The sequence below is a fragment of the Protopterus annectens genome, chromosome 3.part1 (assembly GCF_019279795.1).
Source record: "Protopterus annectens isolate FY-2018-M chromosome 3.part1, PAN1.0, whole genome shotgun sequence".
NCBI lineage: Eukaryota > Metazoa > Chordata > Ceratodontiformes > Protopteridae > Protopterus > Protopterus annectens.
In genome coordinates this window covers 1,703,320,936-1,703,340,077 of record NC_056732.1, presented here as the reverse complement: position 1 = coordinate 1,703,340,077, position 19,142 = coordinate 1,703,320,936, and the positions used below count along the sequence as shown (strand labels likewise).

The following is a 19,142-nucleotide window of genomic DNA, read 5'->3' as shown; positions in this document are numbered from 1 at the left end:
GATAAACTGCCAAACTCCATGCACAGTATAGCATAACTGAGCTTGTATCATCATGTTTTAGCCTTTAGTGCCCTCTTGTGATGAAATGAAGTCACCGCAACTCTATCAATAGTTTCAGTGCCTGAACTATTTAAAAATCTAATTATTTAGCATTTCTTAATAACTAAGTTAACTTGTTTTCTCATTGTGCCTAAAACTGAACAGAACAGTTTAAAAATATACATGTTCTCCTGTAAAGAAAAAAATGACTGCATTTCTTTACTATATTAATAATGAGATTGTAATACTTATTTTACAGTGCTGAGACATTTTTCAAAGCAGTATTTTACAGATATGATTCTGCAGTAAATTTAACATTCTGAAATTGTTCAATCCATTTGTTCTTGCACAGTTTGCAATGCTGTTTGATCTATGAGACATCCGATAGTAAATTTCAGCTTAATATAGTCACATCAACCTAATAATGATAATCTAGGATCTAAGCTTGGTAAGAAGTTACTTACTGCCTGCACCCTGTAACATATGCTGAACCAAGAAATCACTCATTGAGGTCATAAACACATACACATACATATACACACACACACACACACACACACACACACACACACACACACGCAAAGAGCTATACAGTACTCCTCTGAAGGCATTATAGGTCTGGGCACACCTGTAGCCAGTGCCACCAATGTCTTAGTGATGTCCAGTGAAGGAAAGGAAACTACAGGTTCACCTGAATAAGCACCTCGCCATTTCTGCACTTCTTAGTTAGAGATGGCCTGCACCTGTCGTCCCTGGGATTCCGGATACTGGCTAAGGCTCTAGCCACCCCTATTAGTGCCTTTTTTAGGCAAGGTTCAAATGACAAATTCACCACCCTAACAGGTACAGGCAAGAAGAATCTGAGGGTATTGCTACTCAATGCTAGAAGTCTAAACCTCAAAATGTACTCTCTTGAGGCACTCCTTAAAATGGAGAACATTGACATCTGTGCAGTGACAGAGACCTGGTTCAAGGCTCCAGAGAGAACCCCTGCATTACCAGGCTATAATTCATACCACACCTTTCGGCCACCTAACCTGGACCGAAACACTAAAGGCAGAGGCGTGCCCATATTCATTAAGGATATCCATACCTCCAGGCTAGTTGCTCAGCATAATGCATCCGAGATTATCCAAGTGCAACTAACTCTGGGCAAGACCGCAATCCAAATTGTAGCTTGCTACAGATCCCCCACCATGTCCCAGGATTCCCACTCCTCATTTCTTAATACACTGGAAAATATTAGTGTACAACCTAACACCCTAATAATGGGCGATTTCAACTACCCTAACATTAACTGGAAAAACTACTCCTGTACCAACTCTTGTGCTCAACATTTTCTGGAATTCATAAATTCCAATGCCATGGATCAACTTATCCACACCTCCACCAGGGGCAGCAATATCCTAGACCTGGTTATTACCAACATGGACAACCAGTGCTCCACACCAGAGGTCAATTCCTCGTTGGTCAGATCCGACCATAAGCTAATCACCCTAGGCATCCACATCCCTCGCCCACCCCCCATTAGGGAAACCACAGTAAAAAATTTCTCCAAAGCCAACTTCATGCTTCTTAAGATAGAAGTGGCAAACTTCACGACACCCATGCTGACGGACAATAGAGGTATGACGGCTGAATCCTACACAAATGCACTTTATAAGCACTTACATGAGTGCATGGATCGTGCAATCCCTAACAGAACCAAGATGCTATCCTCCAAAAAATGGAAGCCAATCTGGTTGTCCCCTGCCATAAACAAACTGTACAACAGAAAAAAGAAACTGTTGCAAAAAAGAGTAAAATCCCATGATTGGAGAAACTCCCTGGTCAGCTTCAGTAAGAAGCTGAGATCCCTCATAAAATCCTCTAAAGCTAGTTATGAAAACAAAATCGCCACTGACTCTAAAGACAACCACAAAGCATTCTATAGCTACGTCAAGAATCTCAATGGCAACACTCAGATCTGCTCTGAGTTACAGCACAATGGCACTAAATATACAGAACCAACGGATATTGCCAACATCCTGGAAGATAGGTTAAATGCTAACTTTACCCCTCTATCATCCCCTAAAGGGCCCATCTCTATACCAGAAGAATGCAAAGTTCCTGTAATCACGGCTGCACAGGTAAAAAACACACTATCCAATGCCAAGAACACAGCATCCATGGGACCTGACGACATCCCAGGCTGTGTTCTACATGAACTACAGAACGAACTGGCACCCCACCTAAGTACCATGTTCAATCATAGCCTCACCTCAGGCTATGTGCCCACTGAATGGCGCACAGCGACAGTTATCCCACTCCACAAAGGGGGAGCCACCACAGACCCCGGAAACTACCTCCCCATTAGCCTAACGAGCCTGGACTGCAAGGCTATGGAGCGTATCATCATGGAACTTATAAACAAAGACATTGGTAATCTCCAAACTCAGGACCCCACCCAGTTCGGGTTTGTAAAAGGCAGATCACGTCTCCTAAACCTGATAAACCTATTTGAAGCAGTCACCAAAGCCGTAAATGAGGGTAAGGTGGTTCACACAGCCTATCTAGATCTCGCCAAGGCTTTTGACACCATCCCCCACTCTGGAATTATAGATAAATTCACTAAACTAGGTATAAATCCCTATGTCACAAGATGGGTTACCAACTGGCTCACTGACAGAACCCACACTGTGAAAGTAGCAGACTCCAAATCCAGCTTCAGATCAGTGACAAGTGGAGTACCACAGGGTTCAGTCCTGGGTCCTCTCCTGTTTGGTATCTACTTCTCTGAAGTACAGGCCAACACAGAAGGTCTTTGGCTAATGAAGTTCACAGATGACTGCAAACTAGGAGCCATAATCAAAACTCCAAAAGATGTGGACATCCTACAAAAGGGCCTTGCTGAGACAGATGCCTGGTGTCAAAGCCATGGCCTCAAGCTCAATGCCAAAAATGCATTGTCATTCCTTTTGGTAAAAACTCAGTACCCATGAAGTACCACATAGGCGGTAGTCTACTTAACACCGAAAGTGTGATAAGAGACCTTGGGACACAGGTGGACAGTAGTCTCTCCTTTGATAATCACATTGCCATAGCAGTCAGGAAATCCTTCTATGTGGCACACCTCATCACAAAAGGTTTCTCATCCAGGAAAAAAAAGAGGTCATTGTTTCCCTCTACTCATCACTCATTAAACCCATTATAGAGTACAATGCCCCTTTTGTTATGTACCTCACAAGACATCTACAACAACTGGAAAGGCCACAGAAATACCTCACAAAGAGGATTACTGGCCTCAAAGAGATGCCCTATGCAGACCGTCTCAAAAAACTGCAGCTTTACTCCGTTGCATATCGCCTACTCAGAGGCGATCTCTACCTAACACACAAAGTTATGTCAAACCCAGAGCTTTTAGACATGCTCCACTTAAAGAAATCCCAATCCCTACGAGCTACACACTTCTAGGGACCTAAACCTCGTCACCAAAATAAACAGAACATGCTGGAGGGATAGATTCCTGTCTCAGAGACTTCCCATACCCTGGAACAAATTACCTATCTATATCAAACAAAGCTCCTCATTAGCACTCTTCAAGAAAAATCTTGAAGATTGGATGGGAGATAGGAAATTCACCCCAGGGATCAATTCTGTGGCTCTGCTCGACAGTGGCACAGGAAAATTATTTTCTTGGGTGGCGAAAGCCAGGGTACCTTTGGGCTAGGCTTATATAGGCCCTAGGGCCAATAGCCTAGTACCTACCTATGAACCTAAGTAGGAGGACTCCTACATGTACCTGCACCACTGCTGCCATCACTAACTCGATCTGTAGACCGTAGCGGAGACAAAAGCAGTTTCACCCACATCTGAAGTCAGAACAGCACTGATTTCGAGAGTTCCAGGGGAAGGAGGGATCGAGGTACACTTGGACATAATGAAGCTGGTACATCAGCAGTGGAGGAGCAGGTGTTCTGAACATCTGGAATCACTCGTTCTGCTGCATTAGTGATCTGTTGTGGAGGCAGGGAAAGTTCAAGGCATAACTTTAGCCAAAGGAAGCCTAAAGCAGATGCTCTATGCTGACGGTCTAAAAAAAATCTCCAGCTATACTCTGTGGCATATTGTCTACTCAGAAGCGATCTCTGCTTAACATACAAGACCATGTCAAACCCTGAGCTGTTGGACATGCTCCACTTAAAGAAATCCCAATCCCTCAGAGCCACACATTCCAGGGATCTAAACCTTGTCATCACAATGAACAAAACATGCTGGAGGGATAGGTTCCTGACCCAAAGACTCCCCATACTCTGGAATAGACTGCCCATACATGTCAAGCAGAGTGCCTCATTGGCCCTCTTCAAATGAAACCCTGACGATTGGATGGGAGATAGGAAATTCACTCCGGGCATCACATCAGTCGCCCTGCTAGACAGGGTCCAGGGAAGTAAATATTGTGGGAAGAAATATCCAGGGAATTGTTATGGATAGGCTTGTATAGGCCCTAGGGCTGACAGCCTAGTACCAACCTATGATATTTACCAATTCCAAGGGAGGCAAAGGGAGCTCCAGTCATTCCTAAATCCTGCTGTACTGTCATTTTAGCAAAATTCAGTGAAGGCTAGGAAGTGCATATACTGACAAATTCATTATCACTTTAGGAAGATCAGAAGGTCTCATAAAGGATATGCTCTGACTTAGTACAGGTATCTAGGAGAGATGCATTATGAAACTCAAAGCCAAATTGCTCACAAACACACTTCCTGATGCAAATTCATCAAACTCACATACAGTGAATGTTTTGCAAAAATCACAGATTTTTTCAGGTGTAAGCCACTGTATCTCTCTGTGTGGGGGATTTCATCCTAACTTCACAGTCAAACAAACTTCAAGAAAATAAAAAAAAAAAACATGTTTTAAGGGTGTAGCATGGCTCACACTACTGCTAATCTGCACCAGAAAAGTACAGTTGAGTACATTTCCCATAAATGTAGATGTTCAATTGTATTCACTGTTGCAGTCATCACATTTGGGTTACCCCTGCCATGGTAGCCCTCGGCCGGCCCGAATACCAGAGGCTTAGTATTTCTGCATCGGTTGCTGTCACTTCAGGACTGACGTCAGGTTGTCAGTAGTATAAAGAAAGGTAGCCGAAGCCATTACATTAGTTTTTCTTGCCCTAACTGTCAGGAGCCCCCAAGTGTAAGCTAGGATATGGTGGAAGAACCCCACCAGTAGAAAGTAAATACCAAAAAGTTCCTTGTAAGGAGAGACAGAGAAGAAGAGGGGGATGGAGGAAGGGAAACCAGGACTTCATCAGTGAATACACTTGAACATTTACATTTATAGTAAGTGTACACAACTGTACTATGTTCTTCGTGTTTCACTGCCGCAGTCATCACATTTGGGTTGATTCCCAAAGCTGAGGAAAAGGGTGGAGGCAGTCAAGGAGACTAAGGGCTGGCTAGGATGCCCTGCAAGACTGCAGTGGCAAAACTTGCCCTGGATTTGGAGAAGATAGGCAGGTGGTAATGCTTAGTGAAGGTGTAAACAGATGTCCATGTGGCAGCCTCCAGGATGTCCCTGGTGGGGACTCCTCTGAGGAAAGCTGCAGAGGTGGAGGCTGCTCTGGTAGAGTGAGTCCTGACCCCCTTAGGGGGAGGTTTCCCATGTTGCTTGTAACAGAAATGGATGCAGTGTGCTATCCATTTGGAAATGTTTTTTCCCCCTGCCCCTGCAGCAAAGCTGACCAGTAATTGATCAGTCTTTTATGAATTATTTAGTCCTGTCTAGATAGAATCTCAGCTGTCTGTACACATCTAGAGAGTGCAGGATCCTTTCCCCCTTGTTTTATGGGTTAGGGAAAAAGGTGGGCAAATGAATGGATTGGTTGAGAGCCACACTGGACACCACATTGGGTATGAAGGATGGGTTAGTCCAGAGGGACACCCTGTCAGCATGGAAGATGATGAAGGGCTCTACAGCCATGAGTGCTTGTAGCTCGGAGACTCTTCTGGCTGAAGTGATGGCCAGAAGAAAGACCGTTTTCCAGGAGAGAAATTTTAACTCTGCTGAAGACACTGGTTCAAAGGGGGGGCAGGGTGAGCTTTTCCAACACAAAGTTTAGGTCCCAAGCTGGGGAGGTGCTCTTCTGGGTGGCCTCAAGTTGCTAGCCCCTCTTAGGAACTGTTTGATCAGAGGGTGTGAGAAAAATGGGTGCTCAGTGTGGAAATGAGCAGAGATAGCAGAGGCATGAATTTTAATAGAGGAGAAGGAGACACCACTGTGTAGCAGGTCAGCTAGGTAATCCAGGATGAGAGGTAGGGAGGGCTGTGCCGTATTTGCTCCCTTAGCCTGAATCCAGGTGCAGAACCTTTTCCATTTCTCAGCATAAGACTTTCTAGTGATACCCAGTCATATACAACAGGCTGCTTACCAGATAGCCTCAGTGATCACTCCCCAACATTTCTACTGAAAAAATACCTATACCAAGCTAAACCTGTAGTCTACCATCAGATACATAAAACAATAAACTTTAACCCACTCACATTCATCTCATCCCTCAAAGAATGTAACTGGCATCCTCGAAAGTACCTCAGTCTTGATGATGCAGTTGAATTTTTTAAAACTACCTTCCTGAGCATCCTTAATTACCATGCCCCCATAAGACTTTCCAGAATCAAAGCACAACCCTCCCATGGCTACAGAAAACCACTAAGTCAGAAATGAAAAACAGGGATAAAGCCTGGGAGCTCTGGCGCAAAACCAAGACCCCCTCAACTAGACAGAAATTCCTATAACTACGCAATAGAGTCAAAAAGCTAATAAAACAGGACAAATTCCAATACTACCAGTTTGCCCTAGACTCCTCCGAACACATCCCCAAACAATTCTGGTCCTCCATAAACTCCATCCTCCACCCAGGTAAAGTCAGTACCCCTCCTCCTAACATTCTACACTCCTCAGAAAATATTGCTACCTCATTCAACACACGCTTCACACAAACCATACTACCACTAGCTAAACAACACAACCCCCTTCCCCTCCAACCCACACCTTCAACTACTAATCTCCCCACTGCCTTCACTTTTTCTCCTGTACCTACCTCCAACATAAAAAACACTCTTAACTAAACTTAAACCCACCAAATTTGCACAGACAACCTCCCAAGTGAATACCTACAAATCGCAGCTGATGCTCTGGCCTACCCAGTATCCATCTTGATTAACCGATCTCTGTCAGAAAGTTATGTTCCCACACTATGGAAAGTATCACATATAATTCCCCTCCACAAAGGCGGACCCTCCACAGAACTAACCAATTACCGCCCCATAGCTATTCTCTCTCCACTCTCCAAAATACTAGAGAGATGCATACACTCTCAGGTCTCAGACTACCTCCTTACTAACAACCTCCTTTCCAATACTCAGCATGGTTTCCAACCAAACCATAGCACCACCACTGCCTTACTCTCCTTTATTAACACTATCCTTCAGCATAAAAACAATGTCTCTCTCTCCTCTGCTACTTTCCCAGACCTATCTAAAGCATTTGACATGGTCCCACACAAACAACTTATCTCAGTCCTCAATAACCTATCCTTCTCACAATCAGTCACCAACTGGTTTCAGAGTTACCTGTCTGATTGCCAACAATCCGTTGTATGGCAGAATGACATCTCCCCAACTACCTGTCTCCATAGAGGTTCCCCAGGATCCATCCTTGGACCCCTACTCTTCTCGATTTTCACAAATAATCTAGCCTCTGCCACCACACATGGCACGCTCATACAATATGCAGATGACTCGACCATCATCTGCTCAGCCCAGTCCCTACCCAAACTGCAAAAAGTCACACAGGAAGCCTTTTCCCTCTGTTGAAACTTGGTTGTCCGATGCCCAATTAATACTCAACCCAAACAAAACTAAACTACTCATCTTCCAACCCACCAAACATACTCAAAACAACTCTCACTTTAACATCACAGCAAAAGACACCACCACTATATACCCAACTGAACACACCAACTGAACACACCAAATTGCTAGGAGTGGAAATAGACAATAACCTAAAATTTGACATTCACATATCCATGACCATAAAAAAAGTCCACAAAAAACTAGGAGCATTATACAGAAATAAGCATCTTCTCACCAAAGCAGCAAAGATTTCAATAGCAAATTCCCACCCTATCTCCACCCTACTTTATGCCTCTCCAATATATACCAACCTAAGGCAATGTGATCTAAACAAGCTAGAGACCTGCTACAACAAAATTGTCAAATTCGCCACAGGGGCATCCTACCGTAGTCACCACTGCCTCTCACTTGCTGAGCTGGGCTGGCTTGAACTCCCTCACCTCTTTCAATGGTATCAACTCTCACTCGCCCACAAACTAGTAAACCATCCACTAAATGTCCCATCCCTCCAGAATCTACTCCAACCCTATTTCACCACCAGACCACTAAGATCCAGCAACAAAAATCACTTGCAGATCACTAAAGCCAATAACTCTGCTGGTGAAGCACTATTCTCTTGCACCATAGCCAAATTATGGAACTCCCTCCCACCCACAATTACCTCCATACCATCATTCACCCACTTCAAAAATTTACTAAAATCGCACCTAAAAACATGCTGGCTATGTCCTTGCAACTCCCACTCTACTATCACCCACCCCATCCAACCACTACCGTTCTTTCCACTCCACTAACTACCTTGATTATAGCAAGCTCAGATGCTCATAAACCTAGAACTTATACACCAGGAACTTCTTATTTTAACATTTGTTAATGTCTGTTATCTAATTCACAGATAAAGATTCTAGTTGTCTACTGATGTACTATATTCTTCATCTGTAAATATGTTTTAAGTAATTGCTATGTAAATTGTTAATCGCTATGTAATCCAATGTAACTACTGTCTGTTTATTTTAACTGTGGAGCTTTTCTCCTTGGGCCTCGCTGAAAATGGACCTACATCCAGTCGGACACTCCCAGTCAACAAATATAAATAAATAAATAAATAGTGCTAGGGCACCTAGCCTCATTTATAACATCTAGCACCTGTTTACTCAGATTGGCAGATTGATCAGTGGTCAGGGAATAAGCTAGGCTGCCAAATTGAGGGTATGCAATTGGGGATGCATGAATTCTCCTTCCCTCTGGGTCAGGAGGGTTGGGGTCTGAGGGAGATGCCATGGTGGCAGTGGGGACAAGGTCAGGAGGGTTGGGGTCTGAGGGAGATGCCATGGTGGCAGTGGGGACAGGCTGAACATCAGTGGGTACCAGTGCTGGCGAGGCCAGTCTGGAGCAATCAGAATTGTCCTTGTTTTTCCTCCCTTATTTTGAGCAGTACCCTGGTGATGAGAGGTAGTGGGGGAAATGTAAAGACCGAGGTGCTGACCCAGGGGAAGGATAAGTCATCTACTTTCCAGGCCATGCAGTGAGGCTCCCTGGTGCAGAACTTGTTGAGCTGATGGTTGGTGTGGGAAGCAAAGAGGTTGACATTCGGGGTGCCCCAATTCTGAGTTATTAGGGTGAAGGTTCTTTGGTCTAGCTGCCACTTGTGTGGATCCAGAAGATTTCAGCTTAAGTGGTCTGCCAGAGAGTTTAGAGAGCCTGGTAGGAATTGTGCTAACAGGTGGAGTTGCATGGCAGAGGCTGTGTGCCAAAGGGTAATGGCCAGCTTGCACAGAGGTTAGGAGTGAGTCCCTCCCTGGTTGTTGATATACCACATTTCAGTGGTGTCTGTTTTGATAAGGAGAGCCCCTGGGGAGAGAAGGGGCCTGAATGCTGTCAATGCGTGCTGGACAGCTAACATCTCTTTTTGGTTGATGTGCAGATGGATTTGCTGTGGGCTCCATTGGCCCTGTATGCACCTGCTGATCAGGTGTGCACCCCGGCCATAGTCTGATGCATCTGTGGTGAGGGTCTGGGTGGCGGGGGGGTGGTGAGAAAGGTAGTCCCTTGTTGTGGGAGCATGCTGCTGGCCACCAAAGAAAATCTTTTCTTAGGCAAGGTATCATTAGTATAAGAGTTTCCAGGTCTTGAGAGTGTTGACACCAAAGGTTTTTTAGGTACCACTGAAGTTTCCTCATATGCAGTCTGGCATATAGAATGATTAGAATGCAAGATGCCATGAATTCCAGAGCTTGCAGGATTTTCCTTGCAGATAACTGGGGTCTGGTGGCTAGTTGAGAGAAGTAGTCTGTCAGGTAAGACTGCTTTTCTGGATTAAAGAATGCCATCTGGGATGCTGTGTCCAGGCTTGCTCCCAGGAATATAATCCTTTGGGTGGGTACTAGTTTGGATTTCTTTTCATTGATAGTGTACCTAGGGAGGTCAGTAGGGACTTTACAAAGACCAGGTGCTTGAGTAGCTTTTCCTGTCTGCCTGAATCTGGCAGTCGTCTAAGTACGGTTAAATTTGGATATTCCATTGTCTGCAAAAGGCAATGGTGGGAGCCAAACATTTTGTGAAAATTCTGAGAGCAGTAGATGAGCCAAAGGGAAGCGCAGAGAACTGAAAGTGCAGAGATCCTCCCCTGAAATGTAGATATTTCCTGCATGATTCCCTGATAGGAATGTGGAGGTAGGTCTCTTTTAGGTCTAGGGTGGCTAGCCAAGCATTCTTGGTAATCATAGGTAGCAGTTGCTGGAGGGTGAGCATTTTGAAATCACCAGAAAGGTGCTTAGAATGGATAGATAGAGGATGGGGTGCCAGGTGCCCTCTTTTCTGGGTACCAGGGAAAGTCTGGAGTAGAAACCTTGGCCTATCTGCTCTGCAGGAACATGCTCTGTTGCCCTCATAGAGAGCAGGGAAATGACTTGCTTTTTTGCAGCTGCCCACTGGTTTGGAGGAAGATATGGGAACCCTTTTGGGGTTGGAAGAGTGTGGAAGGAAAATTTGCATCCCTGAGACACTGTGTTGAGGGCTCAGCGGTCATTGGTAATGGTGGCCCAGGTGCTTGCGTGGAAGGAGAGCTTTCCTCCTAAGGGCAAGTGCAGGTGGGCAGAGGGAGGGGGTGGGGGAGGAGAGTCATTGTGAGTTCTTACCATGAGGGGGTGGCTTTGAACTTGCTGGTTTTGCAGTGGAGGAACTCCATTGCTTTGATCTCTGCATTCCCTGTGGCTGCTGTATGGGGGTCTGCTTCCCCGGGGTCTGGGCTGAACTGACTTGGTGGGGGCAGGAAAGGACCAATGCTTGGAGGGGCAATGCCTGCTGAACCTGAGTGGCTGGACCTGTAGGAAATCCTTAACTATCTGCATAGATTTAGCTTTTTCTTCCATCTTTTTTAAGACCTCCACTGCCTTGGTGTCAAATAAGTTGTCTTTGTTCAAGGGTGCATCCAAAAATTTACATTTGACATGGTCTGGCAACAGCTGTTCTTTAAGCCAAGCATGCCTTCTAAGGACAGAACCGGTGACTGCTGCCCTGCAAGAAGCTTCTAGGGCGTCAAAACCACAGTGTAAGGTGTGCTTAGTTACTTGACTTGCAGAATGCATTAACTCTTGTAACTCTATTTTCAACACAAGCAGGAAAGGAAGACACTTTCTGTTTGAGGAGTTCCATGGTATGTTGCTGAAATGTTAGCATATTGGAAGTGACAATTCAGTGCTCTGATAGCAAGAGTAGCAGAGGTGTACACTTTTTTACCCCATCTGTCTAGTGCTCTGGAATCCCTATCTGAGGGGGTGGGATTCTTAGCAGAGGTTGCTTTAATCCCTTTAAGCCCTTGAGAATTACCTCAGAGTCAGCAGTAGGATTTTTGAAAAGAAATTTGTGCGAGTCAGGGACTCGAAGAAGAGTTTTGTGGCACTCCGAAAGGGTCTCGGTAGTGGCCTGCGAATCCACAGAAGTGGGCATCAGGGGCTGCGATAGTGCCTCTATGAGGACAGGAGAACTGTTGACTAGCTTAACTGAAGTGTTGTCTTAGGTTTGTACCTGTGCTGTCTGTCTCTGTCTTTATCCTTATGTTTTTTGGAAGATCTGCTGTCGGATGGCTTAATGAAGCCATATCGGAATTTGAGGACTGTAAGCGAAAATATCTAGCTAAAATAAGGGCCTGACGAAGTACAGTTCTGGCGTTAAACAAAGCACAAAAGTGACAGTGAAGTGAAGCATGGTAGTGGCACAGTATCATCCTTTGGGGTTACTTTTCTTCAGCTGGGGCTTTAGTCAAGGTGGAGGGACTTATGAACAGTTCCAAATACCAGTCACATTTGGCCCAAAACCTTCAGGCATCTGCTAAAAAGCCGAAGATAAAGAGGAATTTCATCTTTCAACACGACAATGACCCCAAACATACATCCAAATCAACAAAAGAATGGCTTCACCAGAAGAAAATTAATGTTTTGGAATGGCCCAGCCAGAGCCCAGACCTAATTCCAATAGAAAATCTGTGGGGTGACCTGAAAAGGGCTGTGAACAAGAGATGCCCTCGCAGTCAGATTTGGAGCGCTTTTGCAAGAAAAAGTGGCCAAATATTGTCAAGTCAAGATGTGCCAAGCTGGTAAGACTCCTACCCAAGAAGACTGAATGCTGTAATTAAATCAAAAGGTATTTCAACAAAGTATTAGTTTAAGGGTGTGCACACTTATGCAACTAGCTTATTGTACATTTTTTTATATTTTTCCTCCTAACAGATTTATTTGTTTTTCAATTGAACTGTACAAGTTATAGGTCAAATTACAGCCGGGAAAAGTTTTCAAATGATTTATCGTGGTCTCATTTTTTATATCACAAAAACCTGGCATTTTAACAGGGGTGTGTACACTTTTTATAGCCACTTTATATAGACACACATTTATGTATGTATATAAAGAGAAACTGATGTATAGGAAGCGTATCAGCTGTCACAGATGTGTTCACTGCTACAGTCTGATATTTTGCATTATATCCCATTTCCATTATGGATGTTGCTCTGATCTTCTCCTCAGTAAGCCACTTGAAATAATGGCATACAGGATGTCTTTATCACACTTGCACAATTTCACATGCAAAAGTCTTGTTCATTTTATCAGAATCTTTTTTTCATTTCTACATGTTGCAAGTAACGTCTTGCAGTAAGCATTGTGGCGTGGTCAAATTCAGTGTAGTTCTGAATGAAAACCCTAGGGTGGAAAAACAATATTTTTTTTTCTCGGTTTAATAAAGCCAAGAATGGTTACTACCCAAACGATTCATAGAACAATCAAAGAGGGACTGATATATGATGTTTTACATACAGGCAGCATATCCAAAAAGTATTTATTACCACAGTGATATTTTCCATTATACTCAATTTTCATTGTGGGTATGGTGATGAACTTCTGCTCCGTATCTATTACAACTGTGGCTTAGAATACTTCTTTACTGAGTTGAATAGCAATCTGTTCGATAGCGTGTTTGGGTGAGTAAAGATATTGAATGCACTCTGTCCCTTGTCAAGTGCATTTTATTTCAAAAGCAGGAAGTCTGAATAGTTGTTTGCATAGTAAATGGTTTGGAATGGGAATGTATTTGTGGATTAGGGTTACAGTAAGGACTAGGTAAGGGGATACATTTAGTGGTGTGTGTGCGTGTGTGTGTGAGCACATGCACGTATCCCTGGAAATGTGTACGAGTGTTTGTGGGTTTGGGTTATGGTAAGGACTAGGTAAGGAGATTAATTTAGTGGTGTGTGTGTGTGTGTGTGTGTGTGTGTGTGCACACATACCCCCGGGAATGTGTATTAGTGTTGGTTCGGGTTACGGTAGGGACTATGTAAGGGGATATACATTAAGTGATATGTGTCTGTGTGTGTGTTGTGTGTGTCTGTGTGTACCCCCGGGAATATGTAAGAGTGTTTGTGGGCTAGGCTTACAGTAAGGACTAGGTAAGGGGATACATTTAGTGGTGTGTGTGTGTGTGTGTGTGTGTGTGTGTGTGTGTGTGTGTGTGCGTGTGTGCGTGTGTGTGTGTGTGTGTGTGTGTGTGTGTGTGTGTGTGTGTGTGTGTGTGTTTACCTCCAAGTGTCTTGTGTAGTAGTACTGTTAGAGAACAAGGTTTCCATAAGTTAATATGTATGAATATGGTTAGGGGCAAGTACAATGTCAAGGTTACGGTTAGCATGCATGAGTAAAGTAAGGCAGGGAGGTAAAAGCAAGAGATAAATACCTTAAAGGCTTACTTCTTTCCCACTGATATGCAAGAATGTAGCACATTGCAACTTTTTTTAGCTTCTGTTAAATCTACTCATAATAAGAAAGAGAATTTCTGGATCCAAAGTTTCCATTTCTTTCTACAATTCCTTGAAGTGAAAACATTCCTAATGGTTTCAACTACATCTGTATTTCAAAAAACCTATAAACTTTAAAAAGGGCACAGTATACTCAAATCAAGGGGTGGCGTAAGCCAAACACAATCGGGCTAGGCTTATAAATGCCCCAGGGCAGATAGCCTAGTATGAACCTGTGAGACCATTGAAGCACAGTCTTTTTCACTTCTGCAGACAAGTTTCTCTAGTTCTGACACCTTGTCATGACAGGTGTCTTAATAAATAACACACATACATCAGCTGTGTGACTAGCCTCAGTGAGGTGTACATTCAAACTCTGACTTTGTTAGAAGCACAGTGTACCACAATACATGCAGCTTCTGGTTGCTGCTAGCTGATCACCACTGAAGCTGTGGATTCCAGGATGCAAAACATTAGTTGCTTTAACTCTCATTTTGTCACACTAGATATTCTATGTCAGCAACATCATACAAGGAAACCTGAACCAACAAGCATCTTAAAAAAATACATCTCAGCTGTGTAGCACAGTACTGAAGCTACCACAGGTACAGAGTTTGAGTCTTAGGAAGCATGGCTATGCTCAAATGGCCCTCCGAGTCATTAACCTAGTAATCACCCATGAACCTATCTGGATTATGGGATTACAAATATTTAAAGGGGAAGGTGGCATAATCTCACAGACACAAGGTACAAGGTTTGATTTTAATCTCTGGTTATTGGTTAGGCTTATTTACTATGAACCTATAAAATGAATACATTAGATTATCAAGACAGCATCTGAAATAACGTTATGATGTAAAATATAAAATATGCAGACTGATGGTGCAGTAACTGAAGCAATATGTTCTTTATCAGGAACAACACTGTATATGAACATAGTAAAATTATAACACTACCATATAAACACTTGCCAAAGAACTGGGTATTTTATGACACTGTACCTGATTGGCACCCACTGCTATTCCATACAACCTAATTCTGCCTAGTTAATTCTGTTCCACCTTCTTCATGGCATGTGCCAATTCCCACTGTGGGCTCATAATCACTATTTTTCTTTTCAGTCGCATCATATTCAATCCCATTTCTCCATTTCCTACATGGGTCCGGGTGTCATGTCAATTGCTATCATCTCTCTATTCAATATGCCACTCTCCTGGCTTCTTCAACACTCATGCCTTACTGTCATAAGTCTTCTCTTTTCAGTCATTCTCTAGCCAATTTTCTTATCTCTCTTTCTCTCCCAAGATACTCTACCACTTTCCTTCATATAGGTCCAGATGACCTTTCATTGTCTTGACAGAATATCTCAACAAATTTATGCATCACAGTACAGCTCTGTGACCCTAACTAGCATTATGTTTTAAGTTCAATATCTCAAGATAGTCTCCTCAAATTCCCACAGAGGCACAGCCAATTCTACCCCCCCCCGCAGTATCAAGGCCTGTTCAGTCTCTCACACCTCTTGTTTGAGGCCAAAATAGTACCTCACCCCACACCACCAGGCCTGCTGAGTCATCACTCCTTAGCCTCCTGTTGCAGGCCTAGCCATCCTCACACTCTCCTCCGGGTGCCACCCATCCCTCCTTCTCTTTGTCCAAACCTTGTTCAGTGCCTCATCCATCATACTGGAGACCTGCTTAGTCCTTTGTCCTCCATCCACCTGCTACAGACATGGCAAATTCAGAGACTATTTCTTCAGGATCTTATCAACTTACACCTGCATTTTACCCTTGGTAATAAAGACTGATCCTCGATTCTAAGTTTAGAACTTCTGCTACGGAGACAACAGTTTTCAAAAATAATTCCATTTTACATCTTATACCTTAATTTTAAATGAAGGTGATTAGACTGCTGCAACATGACTGCCCCACAGGAGATTTCACAGCAGAGTTCACACATTTATCAACATTTTTGTCCCCTCACCCTTTTAATAAGGTGCTGACTAATCCTGGCTAACCAGACTGCAATACTCCTAACAGAACCTGCAATTCCTAAATGGCTTCCACTACAGGACTACCATATGTGTTATCTACTCTATGTAAAGAACTCGCAGATTTCTATAACCTGGAGGACATCGAATTAGAAGGTGCTTTAAGCACCAGCATCTCGTACAGTTGGTGTCGCATAACCTAAAATGTTAAAAGACATCATAGCAGACCAAACACTGTGAAGAGAGAATTCCACACTTAAAAAACTGCGCTCTTCCTACTGATAGGCTGGGATGCTCATACATCTATTCTTGGAGTTTCCTCAGCCTGGTCTGATGGGATGGGTAAATGAACAGATCAGATTGTTACTGTTTTGTGCATCCATTCAGAATGGGAAATTTAGTGGATACTGACGAATACATAGCTGAGAACAGAGCAGGTTGGGTACCAGGTGACGACTTCAGTACAGAAATATGTAATTTTAGCAAGACACACCATTAGGGTAAGGGTAGTGGCCACCTACCTGCACAAAATAAACATGGCAATGAAGCAAGCCACTGGATTAGAGATGTTTCCTAACACCACTGAAAGGTGATAGGTCATACTTCCATAAGGTAGACAGGAATAGGTTTGTACTGATGGTAACACCCCATTAGTGAGTGCATTGGACAGGAAAAGCAACACTAGGAGGTAGCAGTTGGTTAGTGTCCAGAAGGAGGCGGAATGTGTATCTGGTGGACCCCTTGCGATTTCTAATTCTCCATTTGACACTGGTGTTCCACTGTTCAGTGGGTCAGACTCCTCCTTGGTGGCGGTTTCATTTGTACAATTTATATCTGCATTGCCTGATGTCTCCCTTGCCTGCCAATGAACCAAAGCAAAGAATGAAATGGCAGAAATGGACATCATACAAAAAAGGAACCAGAAGTAATGATCAGCTGGGAATTTTTCTTCAAAGTACACTGGCTCCGATGCATTCCCAAATGTATTATTCCGGCATTCCAGTTTTCCAACCCCTTGAGCCAATGCCACAACACAGGGAAACAGCGCACTCAAACCTTGCCCAATAAAAAAGGTTCTGATGTACACAGGAGGAAAGCTGTACATATATGGCAGGAATGTGACATTGGATGTACAGCAGACAGTTCCCAGCACAAATGCCAACACCATGTAAGGCACACTTCGTGAAACCTCATCGACCTCTACAGTCCACTGCCAGAAAGTAGCCAGGAAAGCAGCAGCGGCGGCACCTGTCGCTTGGATGGAATGAATGAAGAGCTGCTCGTTAAGCTTTCCTGGAGCAAACTTATGAGCGAGCGCAACAGCAACTGGACCGATGTTTCCCAGGGCAATGAGAACTGTGAGGAATGCAGGCAAGTTCCACCCTGAAATTAACAGAAGGAACACAGTTATTTAAATACAGCACTTCTAAAGTGTTCATTCAATGACTTAGAAAGTAAAATCTTTTCAGCAACATAAGCAGTAAAACAGATCACAAGTTGGAACATAATGTTACAAACGGCTAAAATGGAATGAAGCAAAGAAATGCCCCCTCCCACCACATACACACCCAAGCAGTACCCTGTGAGTGGTAAGAACTATTGCGTGAACATAACTATTCATACATGGCATGAGTACAGGAACAGAATGCATAAAAAAACAGTAGGATTCAAGTTCAGCACCAAGGGTGTCAAGGGGTGAAGCCCTGACTGCAAGTCAGGTGACCAGAGTTCAACTAGTGGCTGGTGTTGGAGAGGTTGGGCAGGGGTGGATGGACTTGAGTAGCCAACATCAATTTCCCCATCCTGGGGGGATGAGGAGGCAGCTAGGCCTGCCAAATTATGATACCTACCAGTGGGTGGGTAATCACACATGAAAGAGGCTGGTCAGGCTTGAACTGTTACAGTGGTGAGTGTATCACTAAATCTGGGAGGTAGATATAGGTTCATAGGTTCATACTAGGCTATCTGCCCTAGGGCATTTAGAAGCCTAGCCAGAGTATGTTTGGCTTTCGCCACCCATTTTAAATTAATTTTGCTATGCCCTTTTTCGAGGTTAGTATACTGTGCCTATGATCTCCCATCCACTCGTCAAGATTCCTCTTGAAGAGAGTCAATGAGGGACTCTGCCTAACCTGGGCTGGGATTTTATTCCATAGTGAAGGGAGCCTCTGGGTTATGAATCTGTCCCTCCAGCATGTCCTATTTATTTCAGTGCTGAGGTTCAAGTCTCTCGAGCGTGTAGCTCGATGGGATTTGGAATTTTTGAGGTGCAGCATGTCTCTTAATTCCAGGTTGGACATGGCCTTATACGTCAGGCACAGGTCACCTCTGAGCAGGCGGTATGCCACTGAGTACAGCTGGAGTTTCTTTAACCGGGCAGCATAAGGCATCTGTTTGAGCCCTTTGATCCTCTTGGAGAGGTACTTTTGGGGTCTTTCCAGTTGCTGCAGGTGTTTGGTAAGGTACATCCCAAAAGGGGCATTGTACTCTATTATGGGCCTGATGAGGGATGAGTAAAGAGGCACGATGACCTCCCCTAATCTAGATGTGAATCCCTTCATGATTAGGTGGGCTATATAAAATGTTTTTCTAACCACTTTGGCCACGTGGTTGTCAAATGAGAGATTGCTATCAACTTGGGTCCCCAGGTCCCTAATGACTTCTTCTGTACTTAATGGATTACCACCTATGTGGTAATTTGTGGGTACTGTTTTTGCCAAAGGGGATGACTATACACTTTTTGGCGTTTAGCTTGAGGCCATGGCTCTGGCACCAGTTGTCTGTTTCTATGAGGCCCTTTTGGAGGATGCTTGTGTCGGCTGGAGAGTCGATTATGGCACCCAGTTTGCAGTCATCTGCGAACTTGGTCAGCCGCAGTCCTTCCGTGTTGGCCTGTACCTCCGAGAAATATATACCAAACAAGAGAGGTCCC

The 19,142-nt window shown here is 43.9% G+C and overlaps 1 protein-coding gene across 1 annotated transcript in view; it reads right to left on the bottom strand.

Moving 5' to 3' along the window:
• The window catches only part of SLC52A2 (solute carrier family 52 member 2), a 397,740-nt gene that overhangs the window by 96,036 nt on the left and 282,562 nt on the right, over positions 1–19,142 (bottom strand). The window contains exon 3 of the mRNA XM_044067714.1: positions 16,732–17,593. Coding sequence (XP_043923649.1) covers positions 16,732–17,593 — 862 coding nt within the window. The remainder of the gene's footprint in view (positions 1–16,731; positions 17,594–19,142) is intronic.